The sequence below is a fragment of the Carya illinoinensis genome, chromosome 1, assembly GCF_018687715.1.
Source record: "Carya illinoinensis cultivar Pawnee chromosome 1, C.illinoinensisPawnee_v1, whole genome shotgun sequence".
Lineage (NCBI taxonomy): Eukaryota > Viridiplantae > Streptophyta > Magnoliopsida > Fagales > Juglandaceae > Carya > Carya illinoinensis.
The window spans coordinates 55,276,846-55,293,372 of record NC_056752.1 but is presented as its reverse complement, the minus strand read 5'-3'; the positions used below and the strand labels follow the sequence as shown (position 1 = coordinate 55,293,372).

General features: G+C 36.0%; 2 protein-coding genes across 6 annotated transcripts; one reads left to right on the top strand and one right to left on the bottom strand.

Annotated features, from left to right (window-relative positions):
- Positions 1-128: 128 nt before the first annotated feature.
- Positions 129-4,977, bottom strand: LOC122289989 (deaminated glutathione amidase, chloroplastic/cytosolic). Its single transcript, XM_043097490.1, has 9 exons — positions 4,709-4,977; positions 3,669-3,805; positions 3,205-3,333; positions 2,403-2,461; positions 1,667-1,779; positions 1,506-1,598; positions 1,262-1,364; positions 715-797; positions 129-448 (listed from the first exon to the last, which is right to left on the bottom strand). The coding sequence occupies exons 1-9, from the start codon at positions 4,922-4,924 to the stop codon at positions 407-409; spliced, it is 975 nt and encodes a 324-aa protein (XP_042953424.1). The 5' UTR covers positions 4,925-4,977; the 3' UTR covers positions 129-406.
- Positions 4,978-12,138: 7,161 nt separating this feature from the next.
- Positions 12,139-16,142, top strand: LOC122289971 (probable protein phosphatase 2C 38). 5 transcript variants are annotated; one of them, XM_043097462.1, is made up of 7 exons: positions 12,139-12,559; positions 13,002-13,036; positions 13,125-13,616; positions 14,220-14,602; positions 14,934-15,170; positions 15,319-15,551; positions 16,126-16,142. In XM_043097462.1, exons 3-6 carry the CDS (start codon positions 13,292-13,294, stop codon positions 15,541-15,543), a joined length of 1,170 nt encoding a protein of 389 aa, XP_042953396.1. In that variant the 5' UTR covers positions 12,139-12,559; positions 13,002-13,036; positions 13,125-13,291; the 3' UTR covers positions 15,544-15,551; positions 16,126-16,142. The 5 variants fall into 5 exon arrangements, with proteins under 5 accessions (XP_042953396.1, XP_042953387.1, XP_042953415.1 ...); XM_043097453.1 differs by lacking the exon at positions 16,126-16,142 and adding an exon at positions 15,785-16,060; XM_043097481.1 differs by lacking the exon at positions 16,126-16,142 and having other exon boundaries at positions 14,235-14,602; positions 15,319-15,781.
- Positions 16,143-16,527: the final 385 nt, after the last annotated feature.

Here is a 16,527-nt window from a genome sequence, read left to right as displayed (position 1 = left end):
GCAAAGTAAATACAACAAAAACAAAAGTGGTGTTATTGCTACTACACCTCCCAATTTGAAAACACAAGAATGTAACACCCCTAATGCATAGACACGCAAAAGAAGAGCACTTATTGACTGCTTGACGATGAAGGAAATCAAGTCCCGACGTGAAACATAATAATCCAGAAATTTATGTATAGACAAATGCATTCGTAGAGAGAATACATATTTAATAGATCGCCAAGTTGCTGACAAAGGAATTCATGAGTTAATTATGCCTATTCAGATCGCCAAGTAACATCATCTCCCATAAACCAAGCAAGTTGCTCTTTCTTCTTACATAAAAGTTCACTAAGGCTTGAAATGGCTCTGGCGTATCACCTGGATGGCAGCAAATGCATGATATATATGCCAGGTCCACAATTTATAGAGATGCTGATTTCCAGAAGTCAATAGGCTTCCGTTGCTGAATAAGGACATTCAATTAGAAACACAAGAAAAAAAAGGCATCTTTATAAACTAAATTTGTATTTAAGAGAAAGTAAAACTATGCATGTGGTGCATAAATCTAACCCGTTGCCTTCTCAAAATGAAGGTACATGCGGAGCATGAGGATGTTTTAAAAGGTAAAGAAAAGAGTCAAACACGCCTATCATCTAGTCAGTTGAAAATGATTTGAGGCTCTGTTTAATTAAAATTAATTTTTTCCTGGGAGAGGTTTTTAGAGTTTACCATGGCAATTGGCATCTTCGCCCTTATTGAATCAATTAGTGAGAAATCAATTTCAGCTACAGCAATTCCTGTTGACAATCGATCTGAAAACAGAGAAACAGAACCGGATGTGAAAATTAAGCTAGCCGCAGCTGTTAGTATGCATACTACATGTACTGAAAGTAACAAAAGGCAGCATTTCTAAAAAATTAAGTTCCCATATAAAAGTCTGATCCTTGGGGAAAGAGACAGTTGCTCCAAGAAATAAGCATTAAGAACTTAAGACATCATCTTTTATTTTGGAGGATGAATCCAGTGATGTTGAACACACCAATGAACAAATCAAACATAAAAATCAGAACACTATTCTAGTTAATCTATATGCCTGTTAGATTGTGATCCAAACTCATCATGTTTCCAGAACCATAGGGTGAGTTGACTAACTAGCTAATCACACACATTCATTTAGTAGTTTCAACGAGAGATCACAACCTCCAATTTTACCCATTTAAGTAGTGGATCAATCACAGGTGAAGCTTCAGAATGAACAAAGGGGAATGGTCCTTACCAGGTAGTCGACCAACTACAGTTCCCCATGGATCAATTATTATTGAGTCACCATAGCTCTCTCTTTTATCATTGTTCATTCCAGCTTGTGTAGCAGCTACAACCTGATAATGCATTCAGCAAATAATTCTCCATTAGATGCAGTAAGGGATGATATGGCACTCGAGAAAAGCTTGTCAATGAACTCGGTTTTACTATGAATTTTTATCCAAAATCTTTCTACTAGAGGTGAAAATGGAACATACATAGCATTGAGTCTCAATTGCACGAGCACGAAGAAGAATCTCCCAATGTGCCTGACCAGTCACTTTAGTGAAAGCTGAGGGAACCAATAGAACCTGCAGATTTATAAGTGTTAGATACAACACAACCCATTCAATTACAAAGCTAAGAAATCCACTCATGCCTGCGCATCATGTTGGAATCTAAGCTGCTGGTAAAGCTCTGGGAATCTCAAATCATAGCAAACTGTTAGGCCCAAACGTCCAATGGGGCTGTCTACAGCAACAACATCCTTTCCTAAAAACATTGTAGCTTTAGTTGCTTAGATGTGGAAAAAAATAACCGTTTATGAAAGTGTAAAGATCATCTAGCGTCCAATTGGACAAAAAATTATGCTGTTTCACAATTAGTCCAACAATGTATATCGAGCAAACACAACAACACCCCCAGCCCAAAACTACATGTAGCAAACTGCACAAGGATCCCAAAAATACATGTACCAAAACTTGAGCAAAGACCTCAATATCAACTAAAGTTGGACAGAATGGGCAAGTGCCTTAAAGCTTAGGCTGTTATGAAATAAGCCAAACGAAATATATCAAGCTCACACTACTAAATACGGACAAAATGAAAATAAGAAATAATTAACCTCCCCCCACAAACCACATTAAAAATAATGGTAATAATCACTAGACTTCCAGTAATCACGGCCCCCACAGGGTTAGTTCTGGCTAAAGGATACTATCACATATGGAGTTAACCAACTATACAAAATAAAAAAGAGAAGAAAATAAACATGTGCTTACTTATCAACATCCATTTCATAGAAAACAAATGAATGAAGTAAAAGAAAGAAGGGATAAGACAAGGAAATCACTTATTTAACTTGGATGACATACACATGGGTTGAAAAAAGTTACCTGCTTCTGTAAAGCTACTTTCCTTGTATACTCTTCCGCCAGGAATATTCACATCAAACCTTAGCACATTTGAGAAACTATTTTTCAGTAAATGTATCATGTTGAGAAAACCATATCATCATAAACTCAAGTAGCATGGCTACAGGAGAATATTTGGCATTTAAACTTGAGGAAAGTTATATGAACACAGATTATATTGTTCCAACTTGATGTAATGATCCTGCCACCTCTCTATGCGTTCACGTGTGCACACATGTTTGACATGCAAACAAACACAACACACACATGCACATGCACACTGAAGTATATATCCTACTGCATCTTGGACAAAGAAGGGGTTTCATCTCTATATTGCCTCTATTGACAGGCAGAGTCTCAACACCGCCACTTGAAAAATAACAGTTCTTAAAGTTCCCATTCAAGAACAGGATAATTCTATTGATTCAGTAAAGTGGTTCCTATTCTCAGCAATAATTTATTCATAAAAAATCTCACCAATTACCCCCCACAGAGAGAGAGAGAGAGAGAGAGAGAGAGAGAGAGAGACTTAACAGCACTATGTAATCCTACAAAAGCAAAAACTCAAACCATGTCCGGAAAACTTTGTCAAACCAAACATGTGTGCATTATAAAGTCTGTAGCATTAATGCAGGAAAATCTGACATTTCTCCAAGTTGAAGAAAGATATGAGTATTTTAGTAAACATAACTTTATAGCTCTCTTAAACAACACAAATACAAATAACGAAAGCTCTATAGACTATAATAAAAATCCCACTGAAACACAGAACAAGTCATCTTACAAGTGTATTTTCCGATAAGTGCTTCTGATGTTCCCAGCATCATCAATCACAACATGTGTGTTACACAGGTGTTCATCATCAGGTCCTTTTTCTTGGAAGCCTCCAAGTGACAGCCAAATGCTGGACTCTCTGTGATGCATGACAGAAAATATGTCAATTGCAGGAACAAGAATTTTCTAAGGTGCCAACTGCTTCCTACTAGAGAAACATTAAGGAAAGAAAAAAAAGAAAAACTGACTAACACAATGGCAACTATGATATTTCAAGAATGCAAAGGCTAAACAAGAATGAAGAGTTGAGCAGTGAAACAGACCTCTAGAAAAAGGAACTGCATATTAGTGTAAATGAAAGAAGAAACTAAAAGACAGGAAATCAAAATGATTCTAGCTGGGACAGTATGCAAGACTTTAGTAGTAAACTGAGAAAGGAGGACTGGGATAGACGGTAGGAAGTTAGTTTACCACCTTGCTAGAGAGCAATACTTTTGCATAATTGGTCCATCTAAGGGTTCTGCGATCTTGACACTGTCCCCATCCTTGGCACCCACATAAGAGAAGCTTTCGGGTAAGCAAAGCAATTTTGCCCCAGCCAACGCTGCTTCCTTTGCAGATAGATAGAAACTCTTAAATTAAACTAAGAAAAGCTATAGACATTTAACTTCAAGTCTAAAAATCCTGTATTAAATCTTCACAAATCACGCGCATTTAGCAACAAAGTAGCAGTTGGTGTTATACTTGAAAACCAGGGTGTTGATATCTACTTTAATGCAAAATGTTGGCTTTTATACATCAGAAACAATACAGCACACAAAATAATACGACATGATACAACAAAAAGAACAAAATGTACTCGAAGAAAAATTGTTACTTACACAAAGCCAGGTGCACGTGCCACTACAAGTCTACGATAACATCTAGGGAAATGAAAAACCTCTGGTCTGCCCGTAAATCAGGGAGCCACTGAATTTCGAAGTGTTACAAACAACCCTTTGTACGGATTAATGTGCTACCGTTAGATTTCCAGTCAACAGCAACGGAACGCCAATTCCATCAGCCTCTTTGCCACTTCCTTTGTTTTCCCCTCCGCCCTCTCCCTCTCTGTTCCCCATACAATATATTCCCGACATTTTCCCTATTAATTTCTGAATTTTGTGATATTTCATAACCAAAGTAATACACAGATTCACAACACCCAGGCCTAACGGACAGTTATAAATTTTATAATCCCCAAATTTACAATTAGCAATTGACATCTAAACGAGAGAGAGAGAGAGTTGAAATTCCAATTATTCTCAATACTGAATCAGCATGTCAAACTTCGTAAAAACCAGGTTAGAATTCAAGCTCAGATATCCTCTTAAGAGAATAATACAGCGAATAACTCACAGAGAGAGAGAGAGAGAGAGGAAAAATCAAATCTGAGATTCAAACAAGAAATTTAGAGTCGCGATTAAAAGGAAAAAAATATGGAAAAGAATATTCAGAGCGAAAGCAGTAGTAGTTACTTTGACAAGGAGAGAGCATGTAGCGAAATTGGTGGCGAGATCGTTAATGGAGGTCATCTGGGCGGCGGCAACTCGGACTGAGCTAGCGGCCATGTCTGAACCGGCGGCGACCGCGCGTATAAAGCGGAAGTGCGGGGGAGTGATGGGTAGGCGGTTCGCGGTGATTGGACCAGCTAGAGTGGAACCACGTGGAGTGAGGCGAAGACAGAATGACATCGCTATTTCGTACAGAGGCCAAGAAAAAAGGGCCCTATCAAATGCCTACATGGATTTCGAACAACGGCCGGCCTTCTTCGGTTTTTTTGCCATGCGATCCTTTATTTTTCTATATATTCAATACCACCCTCTCAGCTCCCTCCACTTTCCTTGATCCCAAGCGTGGGAACTCTTTAGACATCTGCATTTTTCAAAAATTTTAAGGTAATCTATTATTTAGATTTATTTAATTTTAATTATCGTTTTCAACTTTAATGGTAGATAATTTTTTTATGGGTAGTGATAAACTTACTACCCAATTACTACTTATACTACTTATAAGGTATCAAGATTTTTTTTATTTTTTATCATTTTATTTTAAGTATTTTTTTAATATCCTTAACCATTAAAAAAAATTAAAAAAATTTATAATTTTACCAATAGTCACTTCCTTAACCATTAACTAAAATTAAAAATTAAAAAAAAAATCAAATACAAAATGAGTAGTAAATATGTAATAAAATAGTAGTAATCTTATCATTTTCATTTTTTTATTAATATCTTAGAATTTTTTGGCAGGTGAAAGTAATTCTGTAAATTTTTATTTTTATTTTTATTTCTTCAAATTGAGGTACATTGAAATTTATGAAAGTTGATAGATGCAATGAAGAGTGATTTAGATAAATAAAAATAGATGTATTTTATGTTGATTTTTATAAAGTATTTTCATCTTTTCTCTCCACAGGTGACAATTATTTTGATTTTTTGTTTGTGTTTTTATCATAAAATCCGAGATAAAATGACTAAATGAGAAGAAAATGATGAGATTTGATTTTTTTTTTAATGCTTTACAAATTACAATTACAAATGTTTGGATTGACTGATCCGACATCCTTCTAGTGTAAGAAAAAACTATAATGAATAAAAAGATCTATAGGATCTTTTACCTCCGGCCATTTGTGCTTGATAACTGGAAAACTTCAAATCTACAAAAGAGACTAGAGATTTTGCAGGGAAGGGACTTCTAGTCTTTTGCCTTAGAACTTTTTTGGGTAAGTCTAATGGAAAACACAAGCCCCTTTATATAGGCAAGACTAGGGACCCTCATTTATTACTCCTACAACCTTTAGGCTACCCTCATTATTCCATCCATCACAAAATAGCAAGGGTCACCACTTTATTTATGAAGGGCAATTACCTATGCTTGATAGATGAAGTGTATCATCTTAGATGAAGTGAACCACTTTAGGGAAGAGAAAGGTTTTCTAGGAAAACCAAAAGTCTAACATTCTCCCACTTGGTTCACTTAATAGGTAAAACTGAAATGACCAAAATAATGCCCTTAATTCTGTTAAGGTATCCTATATACGAACCATGGTGGTATTGCTCTTTATAGTGAACATTTCCCTTCCATGTGTCACAATACATAGTATCCCTTAAAAATACTTTATGAACAACTATTAAAAGTCATTCGGGTCCAACTTAATCACCCAATGGATATGACGAATTCTTTACTTTATGCGCAAAACTAAAACTGAATTCAACTTTATTCTATATAGTAACATGAGAGATTACACTTTAGTTAGGCCCATACGATCCACATGACCTTGAAACTGTTTTACCGGTAAACCTTTGGTCATTGGATCAGCTAACATCAAGTCTGTATTGGTGTGCTCAATATACACCACATTATATTTGATGCTCTCTCTCACACTTAAATACTTTATGTCAATATGCTTGCTTCTGCTTCCGCTCTTATTGTTCTTTGAGAAGAACACTGCAGCGGTATTATCACAAAGAATCTTTATTGGTCTTTGAATGGAATCGACAATTTTAAGACCAGAAATAAAATTCTTCAACCATATGGCTTGTGTCGTTGCTTCATAGCACGCAATGAATTCTGCCTCCATAGTAGACGTAGCAACTATAGATTGCTTCGTACTCTTCCAAGATATAGCTCCTTCAGCAAGAAGAAAGATATATCCAGAAGTAGACTTTCTGGTGTCTACACAACCGGCAAAATCCGAATCTGAATAGCCAACTACTTGTAAATTTTCTGTATGCCTGTAGGTTAGCATGTAATTCTTGGTTCCTTGCAAATACCGCATCACCTTCTTTGCAGCTATCCAATGTTGAAGTCCTGGGTTACTTTGATAGTGACCCAATAATCCAACTGTTAGACATATGTCTGGACGGGTACAAACTTGAGCATACATCAAGCTACCCACTGCAGATGCATAAGGTACACTTTTCATCTGCTCTTGTTCCAATGCATTTTCAGGTGATTGTCCTTTATGAAATTTATCACCTTTGATTATGGGAGCTACAGAGGCTTTACAATCTTTCATACCGAATCTCTGTAAAACTTTTTCAATGTAGGGCTTTTGAGACAGTCTTAAGACTCTTTGTTTCCTGTCTCTGTGAATCTCTATGCCAATAACATAAGAGGCTTCACCCATATCCTTCATTTCAAAGTTTTGGGAGAGAAATTGTTTAGTCTCATGTAACAATCCCAAATCACTGCTTGCGAGAAGAATATCGTCTACATATAGGACTAAGAAAATGTATTTGCTCCCACTGACTTTAAAGTATATACATTGATCAACAAGATTCTCGATAAAACCGTATGAGATAATAATCTTGTGAAACTTTAAATACCATTGACGGGAAGCTTGTTTTAGTCCATAAAGAGACTTCTTCAATTTACATACTTTCTGACTGTCGTTACTGAAACCTTCAGGTTGTTTCATGTATACCACTTCATCAAGATCCCCATTAAGAAAAGCCGTTTTCACATCCATTTGATGTAACTCCAAATCAAAATGAGCTACTAAAGCCATGATTATCCTCAACGAATCCTTCTTAGAGACCGGAGAGAAGGTTTCATGATAATCAATGCCTTCCTTCTGAGTGAATCCTTTAGCGACAAGTCTAGCCTTATATCGTTCGACATTACCAGAAGAATCTCGTTTGGTTTTAAAAACCCATTTGCAGCCAACTGTTGCCGCCCCTTCTGGTAATTCGACGAGATCCCAGACTTGGTTCTTATAAATGGATTCTAACTCATTTTTCATGGCATCCAACCAAAGTGTAGATTTATCTCCACTCATGGCTTGTGAAAACGTAATTGGGTCTTCCGGAAGTCCAATGTCAAAATCAGACTCAGTTAGGTATACAATGTAATCATCTGGAATAGCAGGCCTACGTATTCTTGAGGATCTTCTTAGAGCCATTACTTCATCATTTGGAGATGACTCAATTGGCTCAGACTGTAAATGCGGAATAATTTCAGATTGAACCTCATTTACGGGAACATGTTGTACTTGAATTGGTGTCATTACATGATCTTGCGATCTATTTTGCCTTAAGACAACCATTCTTTCTCCAAAAGAAGGCAAAGTAGCATGTTCAGGTGTTTCCTCAAAAGTGACCTCTTGAAGATTCACACTCCCACTAGGTTCAACATCCTCAAGAAATTTTGCATTTTTAGATTCAACAATTCGAGGGCTATTATTGGGACAATAAAATCTATATCCTTTGGAGTTATTTGAATACCCAATAAATAAACCGCTAGTTGTCCTTGGATCTAACTTCTTTATGTTAGGATTATAAATCCTAACTTCAGCAGGACAACCCCATATGTGTATATGATTTAAACTAGGTTTCCACCCTTTCCACAACTCGAAAGGTGTCTTAGAGACAGATTTGGATGGAACCCTATTCAATATATACACTGCAGTTTTAAGAGCTTCACTCCACAAGGAAAATTGCATATTAGATTTACTAATCATGCTCCTTACCATATCCATTAGCGTACGATTCCTTCTTTCTGCAACACCATTTTGTGATGGTGTACCAGGCATTGAATATTGGGCAACAATGCCTTCTTCCTGAAGGAAATTTGCAAATGGACCCTTAATTTGTCCATGTTCTGTGTACCTACCATAATATTCCCCTCCTCTATCAGATCTTACGATCTTGATTTTCTTTTCACTTTGATTCTCTACTTCTGCTTTATAGGCTTTGAAAACATCTAGTGCTTGAGCCTTCTCATTCAGAAGATAAAGATACATATACCTAGAATAGTCGTCAATAAATGAGATAAAATATCTCTGACCATTCAGGCAAGGGGTAGAAAATGGTCCACATATATCTGTGTGTATAATCTCAAGAACACTTGAGCTCCTTCTTGAACCTTTAGAATTATTGATGGTCTGCTTGCCCTTTATGCAGTCCACACAATTCTTGAAGTCAGTAAAATCAAGATCCTGTAGGACCCCTTCTTTTACTAACCGTCTCATCCTCTCTATAGAGATGTGTCCCAATCTCTTATGCCATAATAGAGAAGATTTTTCATTCAAAAGGTTTCTCTTAATGCCAACTGAATGCAGAGAGAGATAATTCTCTTCAAAATCGGGATGAATATCTAATTTAAAAAGGTTATCAACTAAAGTTCCAGAACCAACAGGAATTTTATTCTTAAAAACAGTCATAACATTTTCAAAAAGGAAACTGTATCCTTTGATAACAAGTTTGGAAACAGAAATTAAATTTCTACAAAATTCTAGAATATAAAAAACATTATTTAAATCCAAAACATGTCCCGATTTGAGAATCACTCTAAAAACTCCAACTGCAACAACTTGTGAACGCCCTTTATTTCCGGTGAAAACCCAAAGTTCACTTGTTGTTGGTTTCATTCTGGTGAGAAAACCCTGCAATGTATTCACAATATGAATTGAAGAACCAGAGTCAATCCACCATGAATTTTTAGGAGCATCAATGAAAAAAGATTCATGACACACAAGAGATATAGAGCTACCTTTCTTTTCAAGCCACTTTTTATACTTGATGCAACTCTTCTTTACATGTCCCTCTTTCTTGCAAAAGAAGCAGGTCACCTTTTTGCCATTAGATCCATTGGATTTTGATGGCACATTATGCTTCCTTTTCTTTTGAGGTCCACTTTGGCCCTTCTCGGTCTTAACTTTATCATTCACGACCATATTTGCACTTTCAGGTCGATCATGCTTCATCCTTTCCTCTTCTTGCACACACATGGTCAGAAGATCCGTAACTGACCAGTTTTCCTTATGTGTGTTATAAGAGATCTTGAAAGGTCCATACTCAGATGGCAATGAGTCAAGGATGAAATGGACCAAGAATGGCTCAGATATCTCTATCTTTAAGCCCTTAAGTTGAGAAACAATATCTCTCATTTCTGTAATGTATGCACGCATACCCTTAGAATTGTCGAAAGCTTTAGTAGTGAATTGCCTGATAAGAGTGCTAGCTAAAGCCTTGTCAGAGCGAACAAACTGTTCCTCAATTGCCTGCATTAATTCCTTAATTGTAGCGCAATCACCAATAGAACCTCTAATGCTCTTACTCATGCGAGACTTTATGAGCATTAGACTTAGGCGATTAGATCGCTCCCACCATTGACGATTTTCAATAACTTCCTGTGCATCCGTATCCGTGGCAGCAGGTGGTTGCTCCACACGGAGTGCATAGTCAAGATCCATATACCCCAAGGTAAATTGAACCGAATCTTTCCAGTCAGAAAAATTAGTACCATCAAGCATTGGAATAAAATAAACACCATCAGCTAAAGATTGTGGTACAACAGCTGCAAAACCAAAAAAAACTTTAATGCTATGAATTCAAGTAAATTTTAACCTTCCTGTGGGAAAAGGTTGCAAAATAGCATAAATTTACTCATCTTTATTTATAAGACAAATTATTCCAAATATTAACAAATAAAACTATCTACACCTGTAGGCAGAAGATAAATTTAACTGTTAATACCGAAAATCATTTTCTTATACTAATTAAATCACAAAAATTAAAGATTTCCCTGTAGGGATAAATCCTTAAAACCTATGATTTAATTACAATGAGATTCCATTTTTTTTTTATATGTATTCTTTTAAATAATAAGGATGCTGTGGCATTACCTTCATTATTAAAAGAAATACAACTGGACATCTCCTTAAAAAACTGTAAATTAGCCCAAAGGCCCAACAATATGAATTGAATTTGAAATTGAGCCCACAAAAGATTGAAATCATGACCCGGCTCCTCTCTCACAATATAGATTATGACAAAAAAAAAAAAAAAACATTAATCATGCAAAGAACAAAACTAGATTTCAAAAGCCCATTAAATGAACAAAAAAATACTAATAATTCAAACACAAAGCTGAAAGGCAACCGCTCTGATACCAAAATGTAAGAAAAAGCTATAATGAATAAAAAGATCTATAGGATCTTTTACCTCCGGCCATTTGTGCTTGATAACTGGAAAACTTCAAATCTACAAAAGAGACTAGAGATTTTGCAGGGAAGGGACTTCTAGTCTTTTGCCTTAGAACTTTTTTGGGTGAGTCTAATGGAAAACACAAGCCTCTTTATATAGGCAAGACTAGGAACCCTCATTTATTACTCCTACAACCTTTAGGCTACCCTCATTATTCCATCCATCACAAAATAGCAAGGGTCACCACTTTATTTATGAAGGGCAATTACCTATGCTTGATAGATGAAGTGTATCATCTTAGATGAAGTGAACCACTTTAGGGAAGACAAAGGTTTTCTAGGAAAACCAAAAGTCTAACATCTAGAGCATGTGTTAATCGAGTTTTTGACTAACATTAGCTCCCCAACTTAGAAGATGGAAATGCTGTTCGAGTTTTCAAATGTTGTGAAATTCCCAATACTTTCTGATGTAAATGTTGACCAGATTGCATGCCAAACTGTTCCAGTGGGGTGGGGAAAAGAAAAGAAAAAAGACTCGTTTGTTCTTCTGAATGCTACATGATAGCATTATAAGCTAAAAAGAGGTAACGGTCATGTTGATTATGCTTCTGAATGCTATACATAATTTATTATTCATCATTTAAAAAAAAAAAAAAATTTGAACGTGACATTAAGTACTTGAAAGATTAGTGAGAATTTGAAGGGTATCATTTTTCAATTATTGAAAACAATAGGAACAGATAAAAACTATTCGAGCAGAAATGTTGATTAAAAGTTACAAATATTATTTTTCATACTTTACTTGATGGGTTTACCGTTTAAGAGATCTAACAAATCTACTATAAATGAATTCTGGATTCGTTTTTTTCAAAAAAAGAAAAAAGAAAAAAGAAAGAACAGGGGCGGAGTAAAATTTCCTTAAAGGAATTCTTTTAGTTTTTACTATTTAAAGGAGAAGGAAAGATGAGCAAAGGTTGCCTAAAATGGTGGTTTGTTGCGGGTCAAAGTCAAAAGTCAAAACCCCAAGGAGAAAATTAGAAAACCAAAACTGAAAATCCAACCCAAAAGTAAAAAAGCCAAAAGCCCATAGGAAAGGCACCATTGATGGATTTCAAACCGAGGGAATATGTTGTATAACCTCTTTCTTTAGAAGGAAGGAAAAAGGGAAAAGAGAAACAAGAACCAATAACAACTCCATGATCTCTTCCTCCCTCAATATGTTGCTAGATCTACCCTTTCAAAAGTTTTGAAAAATCTTCTCTTTTTGGTCAGAGCGTTCCAAATCTCCCTTGTCGATGATATGTTTAATCCATCAGATAAATGGGTTCTTTCCAGCTAAGGTTATAATCCGGAAACCATACACAAAGGAGTAGAATATTTGTTAGAACATAGATTCAAGGTATGTTTAGAAGTTCCTGTAGTTTTAATTCTGTGACATGATTGTTCGATTTTTGTCTTTCAATTCCTGATATTTAATTATAGCACATACCCGTAAATTTGTTTGATCTTGAATTGCTGACAGATTAATGGTGTTTACGTTTTAATTATTGTGTTAAGATCAAACAAATTCTCTGAATACCCGTATCTTCATTTGATTTACAATAGCTGCCATGCTTATATGCTAGTTACATTTGGTTGTTTTTCTTGCAAATTTATGTTATGCATTTCCTATCCTTGCTCATCATTTTTCTTCAAATATTTCAATAAATGTACATATTCATGATTCCTGCACTTTTTCCTTCTTCTTCTTCTCCTTTTTATTTTTTTATTATAACCTTTCATAACTTTGCTGGCTGGTGATATCCACAATTTGATTTTTGTCTCATTATCGTATTGTGCAGCCATAGAACTTTTGTCATCTCAAATACCCGGCATGGTATGATTTTTGTCTACTGTTTGTTTTTTTGTCTCAAGTTCGTTTGCTATCCCTGCACATAACCATTAACTTATTTACACCTTTACAGATTAATGGTGTCTGTATTCATAAATGAATATTTGATTTCTGGAGCAGGCGACTTACCTTTTGTCCTTGAGGAGAAATTAGAGCAGAAACTAGGGTTCTATCTTGTTCTTGATAACCATTTGATGAATAATTTGATTTTCGGGTCATTTGGGTGAGAATATGTAAGGTATGGTATCAACTGCATTGATGAGGATTGTGTCACCCTGTTGGAAACCTTCTGTTGAGGGTGAAAATTCCAGTGAGCGCGGTGATGTGAGTGGTCGGTTTGATGGTTTGTTGTGGTACAAGGATTCAGGACGTCATGTGAATGGAGAATTTTCAATGGCAGTAATTCAAGCAAACAATCTGTTGGAAGACCATAGCCAACTTGAATCAGGGTCAATGAGTTCGCTTGAATCCGGTCCTCTCGGAACATTTGTTGGAATTTATGATGGGCATGGAGGTCCTGAAGCTGCACGTTTTATATATGATCGCCTGTTTGACAATATCAAGAGTAAGTTTTTCTTCCACCAATCACTTTATTAATTCAGTTTTCAATTCATCTGAGTTTGTGAGACTTGTTAATATGTTGGGGTGATGGCTATTTCATTTGTGGGCAGTTCCCCTGTTGCAAACGTGGCTAATTATTAGTTCTATTATCTTTTGATCTTTGTGCACTCGGAGAATTCCACAGGACAACCCACCAAAACAGGCATAAGTTATGTTATGAAATTGGGTGATATTAGCTTAATTGAAAGTTGATTATAGCTTCCAATAAACAAGAGATATGGCAATGGATGTATCAATTTTTTGATACGAGGATTTGCCTCTACTTTGGAATCTTGTTCTATAATTATAGCTTGCAATTGTAAGAATTCAGAATGAGGCAAAGTTTTATTATTATTGGGTGGTAATGCAAGTGACTCTTGTGAGTAGTTTTTCATGGATGATATCAACCAGAAAATGATAATTTTCTGTATGTTAAGATAAAGGCAGTGGTTTATTTTACATTCCATATATACTCTCTCTTTCTGCTTCTTGCTCTCACTATGATAACGTGTTTTGCTTTGACCCCAATTTTTAATTAATGCTAATGCATATGTTACTGACTTGACAGCTATTCGTGCTGCAGAGTTTACATCAGAGAATCAGGGAATGTCAGCTGATGTTATCAACAAGGCATTCTTGGCGACTGAAGAGGAGTTCCTCACTCTAGTAAAGAGGCAGTGGCTGAGTAAGCCACAAATTGCTTCTGTTGGTTCATGTTGTTTGGTAGGCATAATATGTAGTGGACTGCTTTACATTGCAAACTCAGGAGATTCTCGGGTGGTGTTAGGTAGACAGGAGAAGGCTCTTAAAGTGATTAAAGCTGTTCAGTTATCATATGAGCACAATGCAAGTGTGGAATCTGTGAGGGAGGAATTGCGATTGCTGCATCCCGATGACCCACAGATTGTTGTTTTAAGACACAAAGTGTGGCGTGTGAAGGGTCTGATACAGGTGATTTCCGCTGCTGAACTAGTAGATGCTTCCCCTATGTTTGCTCAGGTTTTTTTTATCATAATTTAAGTTTGTCTCCATCATTCTATGAATAAGTGTAAGTATTGAATTTGAAACGAAGAATATATTTGTTGTATTAGTTTTCATACTTCACAGTTTTTGGGTTCTTAAGTGACATGCAATGTGAGCAGTCTATGAATCCAAAATCGGAAAGTTGAGTACGATCCATAATTCCTGGAAGATTTCTCCTCAGGAAATCAGGGTGGTTCATACACAACGATGACATGACTGGAAAGATAGCTCTTTTGACAGATCTTTGTTGCTCTTGCAGGTTTCAAGATCAATAGGCGATGCTTATTTGAAGAAGGCAGAGTTCAATAGAGAACCTTTATTGTCGAAGTTTAGACTGCCAGAACCCTTCCACAAGCCAATCCTTAAAGCGGAGCCAACAATATCTGTGCAGAAACTCTGTTCTGAAGATCAATTTCTTATATTTGCATCAGATGGCTTATGGGAGCACCTAAGCAATCAGGAGGCAGTAGACATTGTCCAGAGCTGTCCACGTAATGTAGGATTCCTGCTACTATTTTTGAATTTCCTTTATATTTGTTGCCATGGGTTTTTTCTAACTGACTATGGTGTAATTAGTTTCTTGGTATTCATTAATTGTTGAATTTTCTTCAGGACGAATTTAAATATCTCCTATGTTTTTGCAGGGCATAGCAAGAAAACTTGTTAAAACAGCACTTTGTGATGCAGCCAAAAAAAGAGAAATGAGATACTCAGACTTGAAAAAGATTGATCGAGGGGTGCGGAGACATTTTCATGATGATATCACAGTTATAGTTTTGTTTCTTGATTCCCATCTGATCAGTCGCAGCTCCTGGCATGGACCCCTACTTTCAATCAGAGGAGGTGGCGATAACTTTGCCAACACCTAGTTTAAGAGGTTCTGAATATCTATCCTTGAACCTTATTTTCTACAATTGTATTGAGAAACATTATTTTTTCTTTATCCTATAAAAGAGAAGTCGAAGAAATGTCTTTTTTATTTTTTTCGCCAATGTGTAGTGATCCTTCTTGGAAACATTTTCCCCATAATGTTCTGTAGGAATTATCTGGTGATTAACTCATGTAAGAAAGCTACCACTTAACAATAGCTACAGTTTTCCATTATAACAGGAATGCGAGGCTCAAGCATGTTGATAATGTTCAGTTTCACCTTGTCTAGTTGAGTTTATTTGGGAGCTGTTTGCACGTTATTAGGAATATTGAAATTGAAGGCAACTCAACAAGAACAATAGCAATTTGAATCTGAATGTGTTCGCGGTTTGCAACTTGTATTACTTCACATACCAGGCAATAGCTTTGTAGCTTTGTGTTATGCAAGAACTTCAAATTCCAAACTACCACTTTGCGAATGTCAATAATTATATAATTCCTTTGTTACTTTAGGAATTTATGCCTTCTTCATGAGTCTTTGCCATGTACGTGTACCCACCCCCTCTTCATGGTTTTCCTAGGTGTGCCAATTTGTGGAACCTAGGCTTCATTTGCACGCACATCATCTTCTTTGGAGTGCCAGTTTCTTTCCACCCTTTGACTGAAAGATGTTTACAAGTCTCACATTCTCCGTTCTGGTTTTAGCTGTAGCTCGGTATTCACAATTTCACTACTCAATCATGCACTTTATACCATTATGAAACAGGAAGAGTAATAGTATGGACTCTGCTCCTACGTCACTGAGCATGTACTGTTGATCGTGCCTGATAGTGTATTTACACTTTTATTTTTGGATTTTTTTAAATGTCTTTAAATATTTATAAACAATATATAAATTTATTAATAATCACTTTCTTAATTATTAAAAAATAAAATAGAATATAAGAGCCTTCAACTTTGAAGGGACAAATGCAGCGACATAA

Excerpts from the sequence above, each read along its gene's own strand:
- LOC122289989 (XM_043097490.1), bottom strand. The coding sequence starts at position 4,924 with ATGTCATTCTGTCTTCGCCTCACTCCACGTGGTTCCACTCTAGCTGGT. Across the intron at positions 2,462-3,204 it reads ACTTATCGGAAAATACACTT|GTTTGATGTGAATATTCCTG; the intron begins GTAAGATGACTT and ends AAATGTGCTAAG. Across the intron at positions 1,780-2,402 it reads AAGTAGCTTTACAGAAGCAG|GAAAGGATGTTGTTGCTGTA; the intron begins GTAACTTTTTTC and ends CAATGTTTTTAG.
- LOC122289971 (XM_043097462.1), top strand. The coding sequence starts at position 13,292 with ATGGTATCAACTGCATTGATGAGGATTGTGTCACCCTGTTGGAAACCT. Across the intron at positions 14,603-14,933 it reads GTGTGAAGGGTCTGATACAG|GTTTCAAGATCAATAGGCGA; the intron begins GTGATTTCCGCT and ends TTGCTCTTGCAG. Across the intron at positions 15,171-15,318 it reads TCCAGAGCTGTCCACGTAAT|GGCATAGCAAGAAAACTTGT; the intron begins GTAGGATTCCTG and ends ATGTTTTTGCAG.